Below are 22,736 nucleotides of genomic sequence, written 5' to 3'. Positions count from 1 at the left end.
TATGTTTTCCAAAGGTCTTTATTATGTCTGAAAATATGATAAAAGAAGTGATCTCCTGGGGATTAAGGTAAAGCAGTTACAGAAGAATAATCTGCCCAATCAATATAATTGCCTATTTCCCACCCTTACTTTAAGTTAGTTAGGAAAGGTAAGAGTAAGAAGAGATAAATATGGGAGCATTAATCTCAAAAAAGAGTAGATTAAAATTAGAAGACTGACAGAGAGTGTCCAAAAGAAGTTTATTGTCCCACAATCCCTTTTACTCCTTCTCTTGACTACTGACTTTCTGTGTAACCTTAAAAAAAGACGTTTAACCACTTGGTCTTCCCAGGTAAAATTCTGATACCTTCTACCCGTCCAAATATATCGATTATATGTTTATCAGAATATATCAAAATACAGTTTAATATAAGGTTCTTCAAAAGAAGCAAGATGCTAACAAATCCCGAGAAAACCAGATGTTTTTTTTCTTTTTCTCTCTCTTTCCTCCTTCCCTCTCTCTACCTACCTACCTACTTAGTTAAGTACCTAACTATCTACCTAATTTATTACTCTCTCACACACACGTTTTGGTTGTGGTAATATTGTGGGAAGGATCAATTTATTAGCAGTTATCAGATAAAATTTTTAGATAGGAAATTATTAACATTATAACCAAGGTTTAGAATACAGCAAAAAAAAAAAAAAAAAGAATTCCTGACAAAGGTTTTCTTCACATTACTCATCACCATCTTCATCTATCACTCCTCTCCCTTTTTTATGTGGAAATATTTTATTGGTCTGTGAGAGATAGTGCAACAATATCAACACTTTTATATCAGGAAAGCTAGTACTCCATTTACTCTGTTCTTTCTATCCTGTGAACAGAGGATAATATATACACTGCATTTGTGAAATTAAGTGATTAGAGTCATATTAGGAAAATGCCTCTTCCAAAAGTTAAATGCAGTTGTCTGAAGTATATAATGGTTTTAAGAACTCAGAAATCCTCTTCCAATAGGATAAAAGATGATCAAGTTATGGGTTAGGATATAAACATGAGTTATCTTACAAATCAAACATATACATATACGCAATATATATTTTTTTCATAGTAGAGAATAAGAAAATTAAATATTCTGAGAAGAAAATCTATTTCCTTGACTGAGATGGCATATTAAATAGGTCAAGGAGATAGAAATATAGATCCAATGAGTGGGAAGAGAGAAAACTAAACAAAGTAAGATCATATAATGCAATTGTAAGGATGATTTATCTTTCAATATTTTTCTATATGATCTTTCTATGAACTTTCCTTGGTGAGAAATAGAATTCAAAATACCTCATATTTCAGGTTCACACAAACTTTGGGGTGAAAGATTGGTTTTATAAAAATATTTCAACTTCTACAGATTATTGGATTTGGGTTATGGATAGAGAAGAGCACTGCTTACTTTATTTCCCACTTAAAAGAGAAGAAGCTAGAAAGAAAAAGAGTAATGAAATATACATAATGAAATACTGAAAAATCAGAACTCTAAATTAACAAAATAACGCTTTTAAAATAAAAAATGTAGTTAATATTTTCTACTAAACAACAAAAACTAAACTATTACACTCCATTTAAGATTGTTTTAAATTAAATAAAATGAAATATATGGTAGTATTTACTGAAGCTTAAGAATAGAAAAAGATACACAACATGCACATGCACACACATGAATAGACTAGCGACAGTAGAAGAAAACACATTATGTGAGAATCCTAGATTACTCATTTCCCATTCAGATAATGAGAGAAGTGCGGTCTAAAAAAATGAAATTAATTTACGCTGTTTTATAGGCTTAAAATATGAATATCTGAAATTATGTACTTTGAATAACCAACAGTTACTCAGCATAGTTATACTATTATTATTTAAGGGGCTAGCTGTTTTGCATCATGTAGACACCATCTAAATTTAACCATCGTTTATCTTACTTTATTCTTCCTACTTTATGGGATCACTACTCAACTGCATGCAACAGCTGTATGACAACACCTATATCATGTAGAGTTTGTGATAAGCACAGCACATTAATGACTATCGAAAATCTTAGGGAATATCAGGATCCTTATATCACTTAATCTCACTGTGAAAAGATTGAGGATTTGGAGAATCCTCATTTGAAAACCTTAATCAGAACATTTTATGGTAGATATCACAAATGGACTATGACAGTCATTTCAGCTAGGAACATACTGGCCTCAGCTACTACCCACCAATGAGAGTTGGCTCTGTTTGTGATCCTTATTTTACAGGAACATAAAACTGTATGACAGAAATTCATTTTCTATGCTTTTAAATTTCTCAAATTTAAATGCCTAGAAATGACAGAACAAATGAAAAATATTTTCAGAAAAAGGATGTATTTTAAATGAGGTTGAAAAAACTAGATATTTCACAGGGTTATTACTGCATTGCATTATTTGAAAGTGTAGTGCTAGCCTTGTTACAATTCTGTACCATCATCCACTGAGGACGCATCTCAGAACCATCATTATGTGCCATATCCAGAAAACAAACGTGCTGAGCACTCTACAACAAATGGGCCTTAACAAAGCTGACAAAGGCGAGGAAAAATGAAAAGAAATGTTAGACGGGAAGAGAAGATCAAATAATTAACAATGTAGTCCAGAAAGTTGTAGTCTAACAAGGATTATGATTAAAGTAAAATTCACCAATAGTGTAAATGTATTTAAAGTGGACTTTCTTAACAAATCCTGATTTAATCTAATGGGTCATTGGGCCTTAATCATTATTTTTAATAATCATTTTAACCAATTACTCTTCTCAAATTATCACTAAATAATACATATCTCAAGTAATTTTAAAGAAAAATACCAAGAGTCTCAAATACAAATGATTTACCAGGTAAAATTTAATTTTACACAATTTGTATTTTTCTAATGAATATTTTTAAACAATAGATAGAGTTAAAAAAAAAAAAACTGCTATGACTTAGCAGCTTTTCACCCAACAACCAGCTTCTCAGTAAAACCCATGATTTTTCTTTAACCCACATTCTATTACCTAAGATCCTAAAAGTCTACTTTGTGGAGGACAGAATAGTCCAGAATAGCCTTGATCACAATTTGAGATTATATATTAAACTGAGGGTTTATTTAATGTGTGTTTCCTCCACCAGCCTGTATACTCTGTGAGGTCAAGGCCATGTCTACTTTATTCACTGCTGTGTGCCTAGAACAAAATAGGCCATCAAAAAAGACTGAACACAGTAGAACACCCTACTATTCACCCCTATCCACCCCTAACACACATTTAACTTTGGTGATTTTTCTGAAAACTAAAAAACAGGGAACTGTTTTCTGCATCTTTTTCACTTCTCTGCTTTCAGTCCATGTCTGGTCCACTGTACTTTGGTTGTAAGAAACATAATTCTATTAATGTTCTTTTCACACTGCATCATAACTGACTACCCACCCCGCCAAAGGAAATGAACTAGCTATTTGTGTCCCTATTAACCTGACAATACCAGATGATTTTTTTTTGTTTACTTTTTAACTAGCATCAAGAAATGGCTTATGAAAATATACATGCATTAGCTCAGAATATAGGGAAGTGCTAGGTAGGATAAAAGAGAAACTGTATGAAATCAAATAAAGTCAATAATTACAGCAAACACAATAAATCACCTACCTCCTTCTAGTTATGAATTAACAGGATTAAAAAAAAAAAAGTAAAGTATCTCCCAAAAGAAGAGTCCTACACATTTAACAACAACAAAGCACCAAGAGTCCTATTCTTTTTTCTATGTAAAATAATTCCTTTACAATCTTTTCAGTAAAAAGCCAGAAAGAAATACATACATGACGGTGTTAATGCCTGAGAGCTGTTGGAACATTTGTAGGCCACAACCCACAATTAAAGCTCGGCGAGTTGGGGGATAACTCAGCATTCTGCAGATCACAGGTCCAGCTTTTTTTAAAAAGAAAGAAAAAGAAGGACACATCTATTATTTTCAGTTCCCACAGTAATTTATCCCATTAGGATAAATTTCCCCAAATTTCCATGAAATCAACATGACTGGACGTTTCAAAACAGAACATATATACTTTTACAGAAATCTAGGCACAATGTATTTTTTCAAACAGACTTGGTGTATATATTGTTAAGTGTAAACTGTAAAAGCAACAAGAAATAATGCAAGTTAAAGCAATTTATGAATACCAGGAAGACCTACATAACTGTCAGAAACCATTCTTCCTTAAATCCCTATGAGTTATATTAACCACTCTTTGTGCTTCCACTTTCTTGGCAATTAATTATTACCTAAAATCTATTCAATGTAGGACTACTTACAAAGTCACTGGCAAATTGCTTTAATCAACCCCCCAAATGGCATTCATTAAAAACAATTAAACGAGGAACAGAATTCATTCCAATTTATTTGACTAAAATAACAACATTTATTCTAATCTATTCAACTAAAGTTGGAAATTTGGGCATGATATCAGACGGTTATGGCTACAATGAATGTTATTAATAAAAATTATCAAAAATAAAGGAAAAATTAATGTTACATACACACACACATACACACATAATTTCTAGATTTTGGATAGGTCCTCAAGTGGCATTCAGTGATCATTTCAAAATACAAACAGGCTTTCAAAATATCGCAGATAACCTTGGTGTCTCTATCAGAACTCTAGATCAATATTGGAAAGCTGTAGGTATGAACCACTGAGGCCTTAAAAAGGTGACTAACTTCAATGATAATTGTTATCTGGAAAAAATTACTAAAAGTACCCCTTCTATTCTTAGAAGTGCTTCGCCTGAGCCTTAAGAGGTATTCTAGATGGTGTCCTTATGGGGCCAGAGTTGACTGTTAGAAAAGATGGCCTGAAATCACTGAGATGTTAGTTGCTTAATTAGAGTCATTTTTTCTGGAGTCCAAGCTTCATTAGTGAACTCTAAACCGAGTCAAGAGAACTAAAATCTAAAGAAGTTCACCATTTCAGTAATCTTTTGGAAATCTAATATTCCAGTTAACAGAAATATAATAAAATATACTGTTGTCTCAGCAATACAAGTTAATATGAGACATCAATTAACTAACAGGGCATTAATTGGAACTGAATACTACAGGAATGAGAATATTCACCTCTACATGGATGTGATCATAACCACATAAAGACTTGAATTACTGCAAATGATTTTGTCTCTAAATGGTAAGACAGGACCTAGAGAGAGAAGCGGTGATGGTCATTCAAAGTTCAGTGCAGTGACAACGCATTTACAAAGCAGGTTGTATTATAAATGTCAAGTTGTTTTAGAGTCAAGAAAAGCAGTATTAAAACCTAGAATATATCAGAAAAGTTGTGTGAAATAGGTAGATTTTGAGAGCTTTACTATGACAATATTAAAATGTTATCTGGATCAGTTATCTGAGGATGAGTGAGCTCAATTGCAAATTTAGAGATCTATAAATGAGCCACAAAATAAGAAATATAAACAGCATCCTATAAATACCTACTTATGTCCATAAACCAAAAAATTCCAATAAAAAGGGTTGTTAATTACCTTCTGAACCATGAGAAATTTATAAAACAACAATGACAACAAAACAAACAAGCAAAACCCCTTTTCAGCTTTTTATGGCCTCCACAAATGAGAAACTAGCCTTCTATAAGAAATCTATAATCTTTGGACATCTGCCTCTACTCTCACTATAAACTGCTCCGTGATTTGATGGACAGATTAGGTAATATTGATTTTGATGGACAAAAAAATAAAGAGAAAATTATGACAATTTAGGATTAAAGTGATTCGCCAAAGTATCAAAAGATAAACTATTACATAAACATCACATATCTACTTCCTAGTTTCTGATAATCTGGTTTTGGACTTTCTCTTGGTTTGAATTTCCTATTGAAAATAAACAATGATAATTTCTTTAGTAGGCTGGATTTTTTTAAAAATAGGTAAATTTTGGTCACACAAAATTTAAAAATTCCTGCACATCTGACTATGCATACACAAAATTAAAAAATTCCTTCTATTAAAATCATAAACCTAGCTTTATGAGGCAGTAAAATTTGACAAATGCAAACCATCATTAATCTGTATATCACAGGAGCTAGAGCCAGAAGAAAAAAATCAAATATGTTGATTGGCTGAATGTTCATAAGTGAAAATTTAAAATGCCATGCTCTACTTATTACATCTTTTGATTTTTGAAATTAAAAACATTTTGTGTATGCAAACAATTCACAATTAAAAAAAATTGTGTCTGTGAAATACAGAAATTCCCACATAATAAAAACTAAACCTCTAAACAACTAAAGTAGGTTGGAAATGCAAGATTCATTCAGATAACACATAATATAATAGATGCAAGGACTCAAAATGGGTTCATCTTTTCCTTCATTCTGAACACCTCTTACTAACTTTTACAATGATTGTCCAGGTGTGGCAAGGGTTCTGATGGCATAAATGATAAGGACAGTCCCACAAATGCAGCCATTCTTGTGGATGGGTTGTCTGTGAGTGAGCCAAGGCTATGAAAGTTTCTCCAGGTATGATTCGAAATGCACTAGAGTATGTTCTGTATAAAATCCTAGCTCTTGATTTCCACTTCCAGCCAAGATGGAGTAATAGTTACCAGATTTACCTACAACATTAAACAACTAAAAAACCATGCAAAAATAAATGAAACAATTGTTCACATGATAATGGAACAAAGGATAGTGACTCCCGAGGTTCATGAAATAGATGAGATGAACCCTACAACCATTCTGGCGTACTGCCTTGAAAAAGCTTCCAGGCTGTAGCACAGGGAGGGGAAACCAGGCAGACCCTGGTGCTCTCCCTGAGTTGAAAAGATGCAGCTCAGAATCTAGGGATGCCAAGATGGCTAGTGTTCATAGGGCAAAATGTCAAAGAAAGAGATTCATAAGGGAGGACAGTGAAGATCTGCAGTCCCTTCCCCAGCCTCTGCCACTCTAATATTCAGTTGAGTACCAATCAGTGGTTATGTGTGGGGAAACTACCCAAGGCAGGGGAAAGAGCCAAAGGAAAGAACTGAAGAAATCAATCCCAGAATTTACACAGGTCTGGGAACAGGACCTGTTCCTTCCATCCAGAGTGAAAAACCTAGACCATAAGAAAGTGTATTCAGGAGGGTTTTGTAAAATGGTATAAGTTTAGTGCCAGATTAAACATTGCTTGGGTTCCATGTAAAACAGTTTGAAAGCAAGACCCAAGTGCTTTCAAATAATGGAATAGAGTTCCAGAATAAAGTTCAACAGCAAGATAAAATTTATAAAGCCTGGCATACAATAAAAAATTATCAGGCATACAAAAAGGCAGAAAAGTACAACCTGTAACAGTAAGAGAATTAATTCGTCAAGAGAACATAACAAATCTAAATGTCTAGGTACCTAATAAGAGCTTCAAAATATATGAAACGAAAACTGATACAATCACAAGAGGAAATACAAAAATCCACAGTTATACTCAGATATTTCATCACCCATTTCTCAATAACCGATAGAATAAGTAGGCTGAAAATCAGCAAAGGTACAAAAGACCTCAACAACACTATCAACATTTTAACCAATTACTAAATGATATTTAGACAACACCCTCCCAACCAAGAGCAGAATACACATTCTTTCCAAGAGTATACATGTGGTAAATGTCATTAAAACATTTACCAAGATAGATTATATTTTGAGGTCCAATACCAGTCTCAATTAATTTAAAAGGATTCAAGTGATACAAATATGTTCTGTGGCCATAATAAATTAATATAGAAATCAATAACTAAAAGATAACTGAAAAATTCCCCCCAAGCTGGACGAAAAATAACACCTTTCCATGGAGCAAAGAAATAATGGGAAATTAGATTTTGAACTGAAAGAATGTGAAAATGCAGAATATGAAAATTTGTGAAATGGAGCTAAAGTAGAATCGAGGCAATTTTATAGCAATGACCTTGGCTTCCACCTATAAAACCAGAAAGAGGGACAAATGGAACCCCAAATAAGTACAAGATAAAAATAATAATAAAGATCGTATGGAAATCCATGAAATAGATACGGAGACAGCTGGAAAAAAATCAATAGTACCAAAAGCTGTTTTTTTAAAATATCAGTAAAAATGATAAACTTTAGGCCCGATAATGGCCTCTCAAAAGACACGCACATCCTAATAACTGGAATGTTAGACAGTAAATTATATGTATATGATTAAGGATTTTTGAGATGGGATGATCATCCTGTATTATTTGAGCTGACCCTATATGCAATTACAGCTATTAGAGGGAGGCAAAGGGAGATTCGATACAGAATGGAAGAAGGCAATGTGACCATGAATGTAGACACTGGGCTGATGCAGCCATAAGCCAAGGAATGCTGGCTGTCACCAGAAGCTGGGAATAGCAACAGACAGAATGTCCCCTACAGCCTCTGGAAGGAGCCCTGCAGACAACTTGATTTCAACCTGGTGAACTGATTTTGAACTTGCGGACATCAGACTGTAAGAATAAATTTCTCTTGTTTTAAGCTACCAAGTTTGTGGTAATTTGTTACAGTAGCCATGGGAAATGAATACACAGAAGGGCCAGGAGAAAAGAGAAGACATAAATTGCCAATATCATGAGTAAGAGAAGTAAAATCAATACAGATCCTACAGATATTTAAAACAATAATAAAGAAATGTTATAAACAACTTTATGGCATTAAATTCATTTCATCATCTTAGATATAATAGGCAAATTCCTTAAAAAACAGAATCTTCCAAATCTAATTCGAGAAATAGCCTAAATATATAGCCCTATAAGCCATTAAAAATACTAAATTTGTAATTAAAAACTACAAAGCAAAAACTTCCTCCCAAGTCTAAATGGTTTTATAGAATGTGGATCAGTGGTTACCTGCAGAAGGAACAGTTTCAAAAGAGCACAAAGAAAAGTTTTTGAGGGACATAGATAGGTTCACTATCTTGATTATGGTAAGGGTTTCGTGGTATCTACTTATGTCAAAATTTATCAAATTATAAGCCTGAAATATATGCTGTTTATTGTATGTAAATTATATCTCAATAGAGCTGCTTAAAAATAACTACAAGAAACTCTATAGAGTCAAGAAAGCTAAAAAGGTAAATGAATGCTAAGAAGAAAATTCAGATATTCAAAGACCATGACTTTCGTTTAAATAAGGGCACAAAGGGGTTACTAATTAGAAGCAACAATAATATTTGATTAAACTGGACCAATGAAGTCGGCTATGAGATTACTAGGTGAGAACTTCAAAGGATGCAGAATCCTTAGAATTTCCGCAAGTTTTTCTTTGCTCTTATTTTTCCCTTACTGTTTGTTTTATTTACTTACATATTTTATCATGTCCTAAAGAAAACTTAAGGAAGAAAAAGTAGAACACATTATGATTAATGAATTATACGATGTAAACAGTAGGAGGCTTCCCCACTGCTGACAGTTTTCATAGACTAAACTCTTTGTTATAAGATGCCTCTGTGGAGAAAGCAAGGCCTGGAGCAAGATAATCACTGCTTAGCTTCAAATGTTATTCCCCCTGCACCTCACTTTGAGGCCCTATGATTGGGCTACAATCAAGCACAGCAGGGAACCAACATGAGGGTCCTCTCCTGAAGGCGGCCAGAGGCCACTCTCACACCCTGCAGGCTTTCAGGAAGAGGAGGTGTGCTGGCCACAGTGACACCAAAAGATCAATGAGCACATCAATGTTTTCTTTATTTCCCTCAGCCAAGAAAACTTGACAACCTGATATCTAGCTACTAACCAACACACACTTTGGACAGTCATAATTTAGTTTTAATTATTTTATCAATCAACAAGAGTCTCAGTTAGCTCGGGCTGTCCTAACAAAATACCATAAACGCAGTGGTTGAAACAACAGACATTTATTTATCACAGTTCTGGATGCTGAGAAGCCATGATCAATGTGCTGGCAGGTTCCTGGTGGGATCACTCTTCCTGCCTGGTGGACGGCTACTTTCTCACTGTGTGCTCACATGGCCTTTCCTCGGAGAGTAAGTGGTAGAGGTAGATAGTGTGTTTTCTCCTTTGAAAGGCACTAATTCCACTTTCAAGACCTCATCTAAACTAATTAACTCCCCGAGGCCCCATCTCCAAATACCATTAAATTAGGGGTTAGGGTTTCAATGTATGAATTTGGAGGAGACACAAACATTCAGTCCATAATACCAAGAGTATTAGGCATCTGCTCAAATCTCAATAGATTTTCTAATATTCTAATAGCTCCTGATGCCTTATGAACCATTTTCTACCATAAGAGTCCCACAAGGTAAGAAAGAGCTGGTGATGTTAATGAGGAAAGGAAGCAGAGAGGGACTGGATAACTTTCCCCAAATCACAAACTAAAAAGTATGTTGAGCTAGGACTTGAGCTAACTTCTTATTCATGCCATAAATGCCAAGAAATTTTACATGTATACTTAAATAAGCTGATTTTTTAACATAAAAATATCAACACTTATGAAGGGCATGAGTAACCAAACACGAAACTGAAGCACTTTCAGGCTACAAGAATAAAAATACTTTGCTCATCCTGGCTTTAATCTCTTTACTTTTCTCTTTTTTTTCTGGCCTTATTTGCCACTATTCTCAGCCTTACTTCCAGAGTTACCTGTTTCAAAACATTCATTTCACTCTACTCCTTTCTCCGTTCCTACCTTCAGGGAGTTGAACACTGTTGGCAAGTGATTAGGAAAACGGGCCACCCTGGTTCATGACAAATGCAGTGTGTGTATGAGTCAGGCCCTCCATGCTGTCAGAGGAGCCTTCAATCATCTCTAGCTGGCTCCCAATTATATTCTCAAAACATCCATTTAAAACATTCTACCCCATTGGACTTCCATTGTTCTCTCCAGCCTCTTAGCCCACTTATCATACATATCTCAAGTACATGCTGTAGCCTACTCTGCATTAGGTACACAAGCATGATGAGGCCCTCCCTGGAGGAGCTCTTATCAGGTGGGAAGGGAGTCACACCCAGAAATAAAACAAGCTACACTGTAGCTTAAGTGCTCTAACATAGGTTCCCGTAAAGTATTATGAGATTGAGGAATAGGGAAGGACCCAGAAAGGGTGTGCCAGCTCAGGTACATAGAAAACAGAAGCCATTTCTCCTCCCAAACTTGCTCTTTACCCTGTGTTGCCTAATTTCACATTAAGTCAGAGTAAAAAATGATGGCATTTGGCTATTTATTCCTTCTCCCTACTTTCCATAAGTTGCCAAATTCTAATGAAAATTAATGTATATGTGCCCAACTTCTTTTCACAAAATGTCAGAAAAATTTCTCGTTTTTGCATCTGTGCCCTCTGTGCCTCCCCAGTTAACTCCTGCCCCAGTTGAGCTCACATCCATCTCCTGAGACAGTGCATGGCAGTAAACAGCACTTCTGCACACTAATGTTGAATTTCCAGCTCCACTGCTTAGCCACTAGATGTTTTAAGCATGTTATTCAACCTTTCTAAGCCTCCATCTCCTCCTCAGTTAAGTGGATATGGTAGTTGTACTTGCCATTATGAGGATTAGAGAAACAAACTTCCTCGCATACACAATGTGTGATGGTTAAATTGATGTGTCAACTTGACTGCCTCACAGGGCTCCCGATATTTGGTTAAAAATTATTTCTAGGTGTGTCTGTGAGGGTGTTTTTGGATAAGACTAACATTTGAATCAGAAGATTGAGTAAAGCAGATTGCCCTCCCCAGTGTGGGTGGGCCTCATCTAATCCACTGAGAGTCTAAACAGAACAAAAAGAGGAGGAAGGGAGAGTCTGTTCTGTTCTCTCAGGCTGCCTGTTGCAGCTAGAACATTGGTCTCCTCCTGCCCTCAGCCTGGGACTTACATCATTGGCTCTCCTAGGTTTCTAGCTTGCAGAGGGAAAAATTATGCTGTTTTCTCAGCCTTCATAATTGCGTGAGTCCATTCTTCAGGACTGATGAATGAATCAATCAATGAATAGATAAATCTATCTAATCTAATCTAAATTAATCTAATCTAAATCTATTGGTTCTGTTTCTTTGGAGGATCCTAATACTAATACATTGTGCATTCAATAACAAAACCTTGAATATGGTCTCCAAGTCTCCAGTTTCTGTCAGGTCAAACCAGCCCCTCCCCATTGCTGACACCCCATCTCCTAACGCATACCCACTGATCACTTACTTGCTCCAAACCTTTGATAAGAGACCCATAAGGGCCTATTTCATGAAGGGCACACTCCTGCCCCAGCCTATCTTTCCAGATTTATCTCATGCTACTTCTCTAATACACAATTTTTCAACAGTCTTTGTGTAACCTGTTTTATAAAAAGAAACCTCATTTTTACATCTCTGTCTCATAACGTTCCTATTCTTTGCATTCACCCCTGCTCCCAAAAGACGATAATGTTATCTGAATCATGGTGTCACCTTTATACCTCTCTTATGCTCTCACTGCAGGTTACTTTGTTTTGCAAAGTATATATAACTGATGTCTCTTCTATCCTGGATTATGACCTCCATACTGCATTTGTGGGGTGAATGGCTCAGGATTTATGAGAAAGAAAAGAAAAAGGGAAGGGAAGGAGCGAGAAAGAAACACCAGAGCAAATAATGAGTACTGAGAACTCAAGACTGAAGAAATGTGAATACACTGCAAGTTATTAAACAATGTTGTGATTAATTATAAATTACCACTAAGATCCTGAGCACGCCCATGCTGTTTTCCTCTTCAATATGCAGCAGATGATGTTTGTGATTACAAGCTGGTGCTTGGCACATGTTCTGTTTGAAAGAATGGACTGCTGCTATTGATAAATTCAGCCTCATGTGGTTCAATCATTCCTTCACAGTTTGGCATTTATACCAATACATTCCAAAATCCTTCTAAAGCAATCAATTTGCCAAGATGTTGTGTTGGGCTGGTTGTCTATAGATGCGTGCTTATGAGCGGATCATGGTACATTAAGGCCTGTATGAGATGACTGTGTTAATCTCGTCATTATTATTCCACTTTGCTAAAGTAAAGACCTTTTTCTCCTTCCGAGGAGAGATGATGATAGGGTTTAATGTTACTGTTTTTCAAGAATTCTTTCTAAATTCTAAAATATTTTCTTCATCAAAGGTATCTACATAAACAATGGCAATCAAAATGCATCCTCTAGCCAGCAGTCCTCAAATGAGAGATCTCTAAACTTCATACAGCCATGGGGGAGCGATGTGTTACTGAGGGAAAAAAATATATTAAGAATTACTACTTTAGAAAACCTTTCTTAAGCAAAAGGAAGCAGCCTTTTTAAAAAAAATAAATGAGTAATTTTTCTTAAATAACTGTATTCCTAACATTAATTTTGTCTTTGGACAAAGTAATTTTGTAATGAAAGGACACATACTATTAACCTGACAGTTTTCTGACAGTATTTTCATAACAAATTGTCATTCTTAGTGATGTAAAAAAGTGCTCATCTACCCAATTTTTTAGTAGATATTACACCCTAAGATATAAAGAAGACTATCTATGACCAGCATTTGTTAAAGGCTATACAACCATAAGTAATGCTGAATAGCGCAAAGAGCAAGAGTCTCCAAATCAGGGAATCCCAGGTTTGAATCCAGCTTAGCTATGTAGAAGCTATTGGGCCTTGGGCAGTTTCCTTACCCTCTCTTAGCTTCACATGCCTTATATGTGATAACACCTATTTCATAGTGTTTTGATAATTAAAGGTGGTAATGCATATGAAGTATATCTCACTAAAACTCAAATAATGATGCAATAATTTCACCCACCAGCTCTCTACTAGCATTTCTCCATAGCTAAATATAAATTGAAAGTTTTAAATTAAATATCATCAACAAATGGCATGAGTTTTCCTTCAATGTAAACAAATAAACATTCTTCACTTTTAAAATTCCACAAAATAATTCAAAGAGCCTCTCTAACATAAAGAATAAATGAATTCTATACTTATAACTTCTATTTCTTTCACAATTAACAGAACACTCCTACGCAGATTACTAATAAACCACTAGATGAAAAATCGGTAAGGTCTACACCATAGGCTCCTATAATAAATGTTAGTTCTATCAAATTCAATAATATATACTGTTAAACCATTCATACAACCACATAAATTGGAATTATCTCATTTTCTGACTTCATTTTAGATCACATGTAGACTCCCTAGAATTTAAGTACTCATGTATCTCTATCAGACTAGAACATTTTAAGATATACAAACTATGCTTCTAAATATTAATCATTTTCTTGGTTTAAAAGTATATGCATATGGATATTTAAATCTTATATAAATATTTGAATAATATTCTATTAGCATGTTCCATTTTTAGATTCAGGTATTAGACAAATAAGTACCATTGAGAATAAAGATGAAAACCTAACCACGATTCAGGTATTTTCTACTCTTCTCTCTTGTTATATTAAGCCTAAAATGTAATAGTTACCATGAATAAAGATACCAAAACATAAAAATCAGGCCGAATTAAATGGCTCATGATCTTAAGGTGGGGTAGAATATCCAAATTCATGATTGCTCTGCCAGATTCTGGAAGCATAGTTGCTGCATACATTTATGGTACCTTGAAAGATAACATCTTAAAGGAAAGAGACTATTTTCTGTCATCATGAAATTCAGAAAATCGTAATTATTCCCCAAATACCCAAGAACTAAATATAAAAATGAACCAAATATATGGGCTATAAATGTATTTTCGAATCCCAAAGTAGTTCTCTTGCCCCATCTTTCTTTTCCCACTCTTCAACTACCTCCACCACTAAAAGAAAATAAAGAAAAAAAAATCATGGTGTTCTACATGTTAAAAAATATCTGAGATAGTTATTTAATATAGAGTAAGGAAGAAAAATATTCTATAAAAAGAACTTCGTACTAAGTTCTCCAAAATGGGGTAGGGATTAGAGCATAGAATTAGAGCATAGAACTCAAAATATGCATACTCCAGTACTCTCATCTTTTACTTATAAAGGTTCAACTCCTAAAATGAATAACACTTAAGGCGGAATATAAATGCTGTTGAAAAGAAATAGGGCAATAACTATATCTTCCACTTGTTCAGGTGTGCTAAGACATGTGAGATTTAACAATGTCTTTACAATGCCATGTACACAACATACAGAGCCACAAGAAGCTCCATAAAAGTGTTTGGTTGCTAAATGCAAGAGAGTTGGTACATAGGATCCTGAAGGCCTCAACGTGGATGATGGATTCTAAAATCTGTTTTGCTCACAGTGGCAACCCAAAAGGAGCCTATATCACAGCATATAAATAAATCAATCTCACTTCTTAGGGCTGCTTTATACACTGGTTATCTTGGCCATTAAAGTCTTTCTACCAAAGTTCTGAGTGGCTGCTGAGCTTGACTTAATAAAAGGAGACCAGTCACTCCTGCAGATCTTAGAGGAAAGGGTGACCTACACAGCAAGTATGTATTAAATCCTAGATATTTATAGAAAAAAAACTTAATTAGAAATGCCATTTAGCTTTAGTCTCTTAATTTACAAATTTTCAGAAGGTAACAATCACTAATAAAATGTCTGACGCAAATGACAAAATATAATAATTGTATTTCGCAAATCAAATACAGCTTATATAACAGGAAGACCAGTTAACTGGCATAAACATAGCTTCACTTACTCTAGAAAGATGTGCTAAGAGCAACATAGTACCACAACAACCCTTTTAATTTTCTTTTCCCCAAAACCTTTTTTAGCCTAAAGTGGTTAACTAAGTACCCCCTCCTCATGAGATAAAGGCCTAAAATAAATCAATACCCCAAAAAGGGAGTTTATGCACATTAACAAGCTGGTACATTAGTTTCAATTTTAAAAAGCTATTGGATTTCCGTAAGAAATTGATAATTTTTATTTCCTATAAAATTTTAAGTTTTTCTGTTTCTTGTTATTTTCAGTATAACTGAAAAGAAAATGAGAAAACTAGAAAAGGTGGGAGAGAGAGGGGAGGTAGATGGTGTATAAGGGGTCAAATATGTGGTGACAGAAAGAAATCTAACTTTGCGCAGTGAACACACAATGCAACATAAATATGACTTACTGTTGAACTGTACACTTGAAACTTATTGGAGTTTGTTAATCTATATAACCATAATAAATTTTTTAAAATTATTAAAAAAATAAAATAAATTAAGAAAACAAATTTCTACTTATGTGTCTGGCGATATGTAACTGAAGGACTGAGCTTTGTAAAAGGCATGCTTAGGTTTATTCATGTATTATAAAGATCAGTTAAAAATTTCAGTAATTTTTTTTTGACAGAGCACAATTTTCAAAGTTCTTGATCCATGAAGGTGATTTCCTTCAGGGTCACAATTTTATTTTAAGACAAACCTATGATATATTACTATACTTGAAAAAGAGCTCATCACTCAATGAAATCCAAGAAAATACTACTCCAAAAAGAAAGCAAAGGAAAACTAAAGTTCACAAGTAACATTTAGGAGTGATTAAAATTATTTTATTAACTTTAGGTATAAAGCATATCCCTGAGTACCAGATTTAAACAAAACTTGGACATGAGAGATTTGCTAGCATAATACAACACTTATAGGAAACAAGGCTTGCCTGTAATGCAAGGGTTGTAAATATTCCTTATTCTGTCATACAGACATACACATGTACAGATGTATGTATGTGTAATATATAAATATATATGTATGTGTGTATGTGTGTGTGTATTCTGTGATCATAGCACAGGATAGCTTTTACTATTGCTTTTATGTGCTATCTTACTATGGAAGTGGGGGGAGAAAGAGAGAGAGAAAACTATTTTGTAGTTACAGTGATCACCATTATAGAACCTCTTATTCCTCGCAGACCTTCACTTCTTGATCCTCCTTACCTCTTCTCCACTCCTACTTGGATGAGAAAAATGAAGATATAAATACATTTTTCAAAAATCACTACAGCAATTGTTCCTTCTTCCATGTTTTTGATAAATTCATAGGCATATATCCACAAGTCTAAGTTCTAAAAAAGTGTGCCAGAATTTCAGAAACTGTATGGTAAAAATCAGAAAAAAAATACATTGGTATTCGATTAGCACATTTAGAAGACAGAAAATATTTGTATTCAGTGTCTGCTAGCCAAGAACAGATGTAGATGTCAAGCACTTGCATTGATCAACCCTTAAGCATTTTCACTAAATCCATTTTGATGACCATAGCACAGGATAGCTTTTAATGATGCTTTTATGTGCTATTCTACTGAGTATAATAACTAGGTAGGGAGAATTCAAAAGATATTTCTCCAGATGCTTTTCTTATTAGATGTCTGTGGATATCTAACCTTATTTTCTTGGCATTTTTGTTTTTAATGTGATTGTTTTTCATTAAACAGATTCTTCTAATCTTCTAATATGACACACACCATAATTTTACTTGATATGGCTTGAGATGTTCTTCTAGATAAATATGTCTCTCTGCGGATGAGGTCAGTATTTGAAAATCTACATATGGCTGTTTTATTTTGAGGGATGTCTGCAGTTACCATATGGTCAATGGCAATCTGTGAAGGGAGTCAGGATGTGCTATTTAAAATACTGTCTGAATTTTGAGCTTCTACCTAAAAATGCTTTAATCTATCTACTTTTTCTGACGGCCGAAGCTTAGTCTTTTAAAAATGCAAACTGCCAACTGTACTGCAAAATTCAATTACAAAATAAAACTTGTTTCTATATATTTTCAGTTGAACGCATATAAAAAGCATATATTATACTCACTATTGGAGATGTGGAAATGATTCTAATCTTGCTACTCAATTTGTTCATGGGTTATTTAGACTATATTCTAGTATGGTTCGTGATCATGTGAATGTATGATTTAAATAGATGTAAAGCAATGTGTAGCTGGATGCTTCTCAGGGATATTCCAGAATATCCTGTCCCCTGAGGTCCCTTAAAACACCAAGATTCTGTGACTCTGATGAAAAAAACTATTTTACCAACATTTATGTTAAAAATATATGCCTCTTCATCTGAAATATAGCCATGATATAACTGTTCTGTAGGTATATAGGAGTATAACAAATCTTCTATTTGAGTGAGGTATGTAGTTATTATAAATTATTCCCATTCATTATTCATCAAGTTACTATAAATGTTTTAGGAAAATAGTGAAAACCCATTTTTTTCCAGCACTTTTCTAAAAAGCTCAATTCATAAATATTCTATTTAGTCTATTGGTATAAAGCTCTTTCACTTTGTTGTTATATGTCCATTTAGTCTTTTAATGAAAAAGAAACACATTTGTGTGAGAGTTAAATGGATGTAAAGAACAACGCAAGCTAAATCATTTCTAATAAAACAAAGAACTGACATATTTAAAACAAGAAAATGGCATTTTCATAACCTCAAAAATATCTGTTCTAAAATGGTATTTTGACCTAGAGTCATAACCTAAATAGATTCCTTACCCACATATACTGTTGACCTCACTTTGCAAATTACCTGAAATCTTAAACCAATTCAGAAGCCACCTGATGGAAATTCCTGTAACTTACCTCACTTCCATTCAATACAAAGTTACTCAATATCATTACCTGTTTCTTTCCCTTCCAGCTCAGTAAAAGAATTCCTTTCTTCTCTGAGCCTCCATTTTTGTGGCCCATCTTATTGTCCCCTTCCTCCTCTGGGACCTTGCACATCATTATTCTCCTCCCTCTCAATCAATCCCTCTATCCCAATTATACCAAACTACAATTTTATCATCTTTACATTTCCTGGAAAGAATAGGTCTACACGCACTTTCTCAATTCTGTCATTATATTTTGTAAGTACTCCCACTCCGTCCTCCACCATTTTATTGAAACTACTCTCTCAAAAGGTCATTAACGAAATTCTAATTGCTAATACCAATATTAGTCATTCTCTTTGATAGTCTTACATTTCATGCTATAACCGATTCTTCTGTAAAACTCTCATGTTCTTTGCTTTTTCTGATACTATAGAATTTTGTTTATCCTCTAACATTTCTTTGTTCCGATATAGCAACATTTGCTATAGGATCCTTTTCTTCTGTTATCTTTATGTAGGCATTCTCCAAGGTTTTACCACAAGTCCTTTAAATTCTATTGTAGCCAGTCTTTTTCTTCCCAAATTCCATCTTTTAATTTTATAAAATGCAACAACACACACAATATTTACGTATAATCCTGTCCTCCTTCTTGATCAGTAATGTATGTAATATATGTATCCTGATCCTTCCAGAACTTTTAGATCTAAATCACGTTATTGCATTTGCTACCACGGAGAACATTTTTCACTACCTACAGTGGGTATCCCCTACATGAAGCCTCACGTAAGAAAATAAGTAAATGCCGGCGAACATATTATTTCATTTTTCTTCCTCTGGGACAGTGAGAATCATGTAACTGACTGCATTATCCTTCCTATTATGGCTGACAAGAGACTCAGAATCAAATATGCAACCAATTGTTAATAAGTGTTTATATCTTTATGGTCAGTAATATACATACCTACATGTTCTCCCCCTGGTGCTGACTTTCTAATTTTTAATTTCCCATATCATTATTTTTTAAAAATATTTTATTTCCACTTTATCGAATGTATTAACTTTCAGCTTCTCTAAATCATTTAAGATATGTCAAGACATAACCAAACAAGCAAACAAATAATGTAGAACAACTATAGGTTCTTAAGAAATACAAAGTTGAATTCATTAAATCACTCAGTTACACACACAACAACATATGATATTCCTGCTCTGTATCCTTTTTTTCAGGTAAAGTGTATTTAAAAATCCTTCTGGACATATCCTCAGTTTTAGTTTTTTACTCTTTATATACTACTAAGGTTAATCAACAAATGTTTTGTCAAGTGTCCTCAGATTGTCCCATACTTCCATTCCATGCTTTGTGACCAATTATCAAACTAACAAGCAGCCATAATCATGTCACTTCACTCTTCAAGACATAATTTCAGTGTTTCCCCAATACTTAGAAACTCCTTATTATGGTGCTCAAAATAGTCTGGTATCTGGCTTTAAATCTAATTCCCATATTACAGCCACACAGAACTTTTCATCACCCAGTGAACACATATACTTGCCATACCACAATGCCTAATTTCAAGTCCTTCATGTTCCTGGAATGCTTAAACCAGTCCCAAATCTCCTCCCCATTCCTACCTATCCCTTCAATTCCAGCTCAAATAATATCTTAACAACGGGGTCTTCCCTAATCTGACTCAAATGTCAGAATTATTCGCTTGATCCTATTTTTCACACTCCTCTTAGATCACTTATATTTTGACTTTGTACAATGACTATTTTTACAATTTCTTTATCTACCACTAGTTTTTTAAGCTCCTTAACAGCTGAGTCCATGCGTTTGTGCATATGTTTGTTTTCTCAATGTGGCTTACAGTAAGCGCTCACTGAATAATTATTGAACTAAAATAATTTTATTTATATAAAATATTTCCTTTAAACAGTTTTCATCTAATAAACATTTATTTCTTTTAAGGTCTAACATTAACAAGTAATTTGAAATGTTACTACCTTTGTCAAAGGTATAAGAAGTTTATTAATTATAAGCTATTTCCGTCATTTCAGAATTGGCTTGGGTCATTCTCTGGGTAGATGAAAATCCCTAGGCAATAGTTTGTTTCTGGCAGTGAGTAAATTAACATATGGTTTCTCTCATTACCTCCTGATTCACTATATATATCATAGTTCTAAATCATTATAATTTACATTAGGGGTTTGAACAATGCATATGCCCATAATGAAAAATGAAAATATTGTTTATGTATAAAAATTGACTGTGGTGCCCTATTTATTAGGAAATCATCTGCTAAAACACAGTGAAAAACTGAAGGTATAAGATAGGCTCTTCATCAGGGCCTTTCATTCATATCTTTCTGCCCAACTGAAGTCTGTAAGAATTACATGGTAGAAATACAGGAACAACATTTATGGCTAAAGTAGGGCAGGAAACATAGCCCACAAAGCCCAAAGCCCTTCTGCTGGGAAACATTTCCCAAGAGCCTTCTGCCCAAGAATGCAATTTATGCAGATGATGGTTAATTAACATGACTCATCCATTACACTACACTTGCTAATGATCTCAGTTCTTATTTCACTGAGAAAACAGAAGCTATTAGAAGAGAACTAATTCATCTTCTCACTGCCACAATGGTAATCACCCTATGTCTTGACTCATATCCTCTGCCATCCCCTGGCCCCTCAACCCCGCACAAGGCTAACCCTAACCTCTTACTTTTGATCTGAATCCTACCCCTTTAAGCTTGTAGGGAACATTGCTCCTGTAATAATTATCCGTCTCCGTATCCCAATGTCAGTTTCCCCTATCCATTGGATCCTTCCCATCAGCATATAATGTCTATGTAGTATCATCCATAGTAAAATAAAACTGAAAAATCAACTTTTAAATAATATACATGACTCTAATTTTTCTGTCCTAGTTTATAGAAAATCTCCTTAACAGTCATCTATCTATACCTCATATCTCCACTTCCTTACCTCCTGTTCTCCTCAACCCCATTCTAAGCAGGCCTTCATCTCTACCAATCTACTGAAATTGTTACTGTGAAGGTCTCCAATTACTTTCATTTTGCAAACCTAATGATCAAACTTTAACTAACGGCAACGAAGGAAACAGTTGTTTCTTCCTTCCTTCCTGAAACACTTCCATCAGTTTCCAGAAACCACTTTTCTCTGGTTTTATTCCTACATCACTGGATGCCTCTGCTCAGTCTCCTTGGCTGGATTCAGCTCTGAGAACTGAGCTTTAAACTTTGGAATGTGCCAGGGCCCAAGTCTCTTATTTTCTCTCTATACATGTGTTCCCCATGAAGCTCCTCCAATCTCAAGACTCCTAAATTAACACTGCCATGCCAACCTCACCTTTGAGCTCCAGACTCACCTGTCAAACTTCTCACTCTGCACCTGCATTTGAATATATAATCGGCATCTCAATTTGTACTAACAAAACAGTACTCTTGATTCCCAAGGAATTCATTTCTTTTTCAGCATTCTCCTTTCCATGAAATAAAACTTCCATTCGCCCAGCTGCATAAGCAACTCTTTCTTTCACATCTGTCAGTTAAATCTATCTACTTACACTTTTTGTTCATAGCACTTATAATTATCAGAGGTCAAGTTATGCATTTGTTTTCTTGTTTACTCTTTACCCCCCTCACTAGACTAACTTCTATTGGGGCCCTCGACTTTAATGTCTATCCCCAGAATAGTCTGTGCCTTACATATTTGTTGAAAGAATAATTCTGCTTCAAAAGCTACATCTGCTTTTGATTGAAGGGACATTTCAAAAGATTCTGATCTTTTCCAGAATCAGTCACTGGAAAAAGCATATGCTCTGGAGTCAGATATGCCTGAGTTTCTATATGAACTCTGCCCTACCACCCCACTCCCACCAGCAGCATTATCCTTGTCATCAACATCATTTGTTAGGCACTTACTATACTCCACTGTTTAAAACAAAACAAAAAAAGAGAGACAAGCCTTGAAAATTCCCTGAGCAGACAAAATCAGTTTAATTATAAAAACAAAGCTTAAGTTAGCTCATTTTGCAAGACTAACTTGACTTGGGTCATTTCTTGCTTATTATGCCTCTGAAAATCATAAGCCAAACTTAAACTGTTTCCTGAGG

At 34.5% G+C, this 22,736-nt stretch overlaps 1 protein-coding gene across 1 annotated transcript in view; it reads right to left on the bottom strand.

Annotated features, from left to right (window-relative positions):
• The window catches only part of SLC2A13 (solute carrier family 2 member 13), a 303,609-nt gene that overhangs the window by 155,983 nt on the left and 124,890 nt on the right, over positions 1-22,736 (bottom strand). The window contains exon 4 of the mRNA XM_039882307.1: positions 3,850-3,958. Within this exon, the coding sequence (XP_039738241.1) occupies positions 3,850-3,958 (109 nt within the window). The remainder of the gene's footprint in view (positions 1-3,849; positions 3,959-22,736) is intronic.

The sequence above is a fragment of the Pteropus medius genome, unplaced genomic scaffold, assembly GCF_902729225.1.
Source record: "Pteropus medius unplaced genomic scaffold, Ma_sr-lr_union100, whole genome shotgun sequence".
Taxonomy (NCBI): Eukaryota; Metazoa; Chordata; class Mammalia; order Chiroptera; family Pteropodidae; genus Pteropus; species Pteropus medius.
This window is presented reverse-complemented; position numbering and strand designations above follow the sequence as displayed.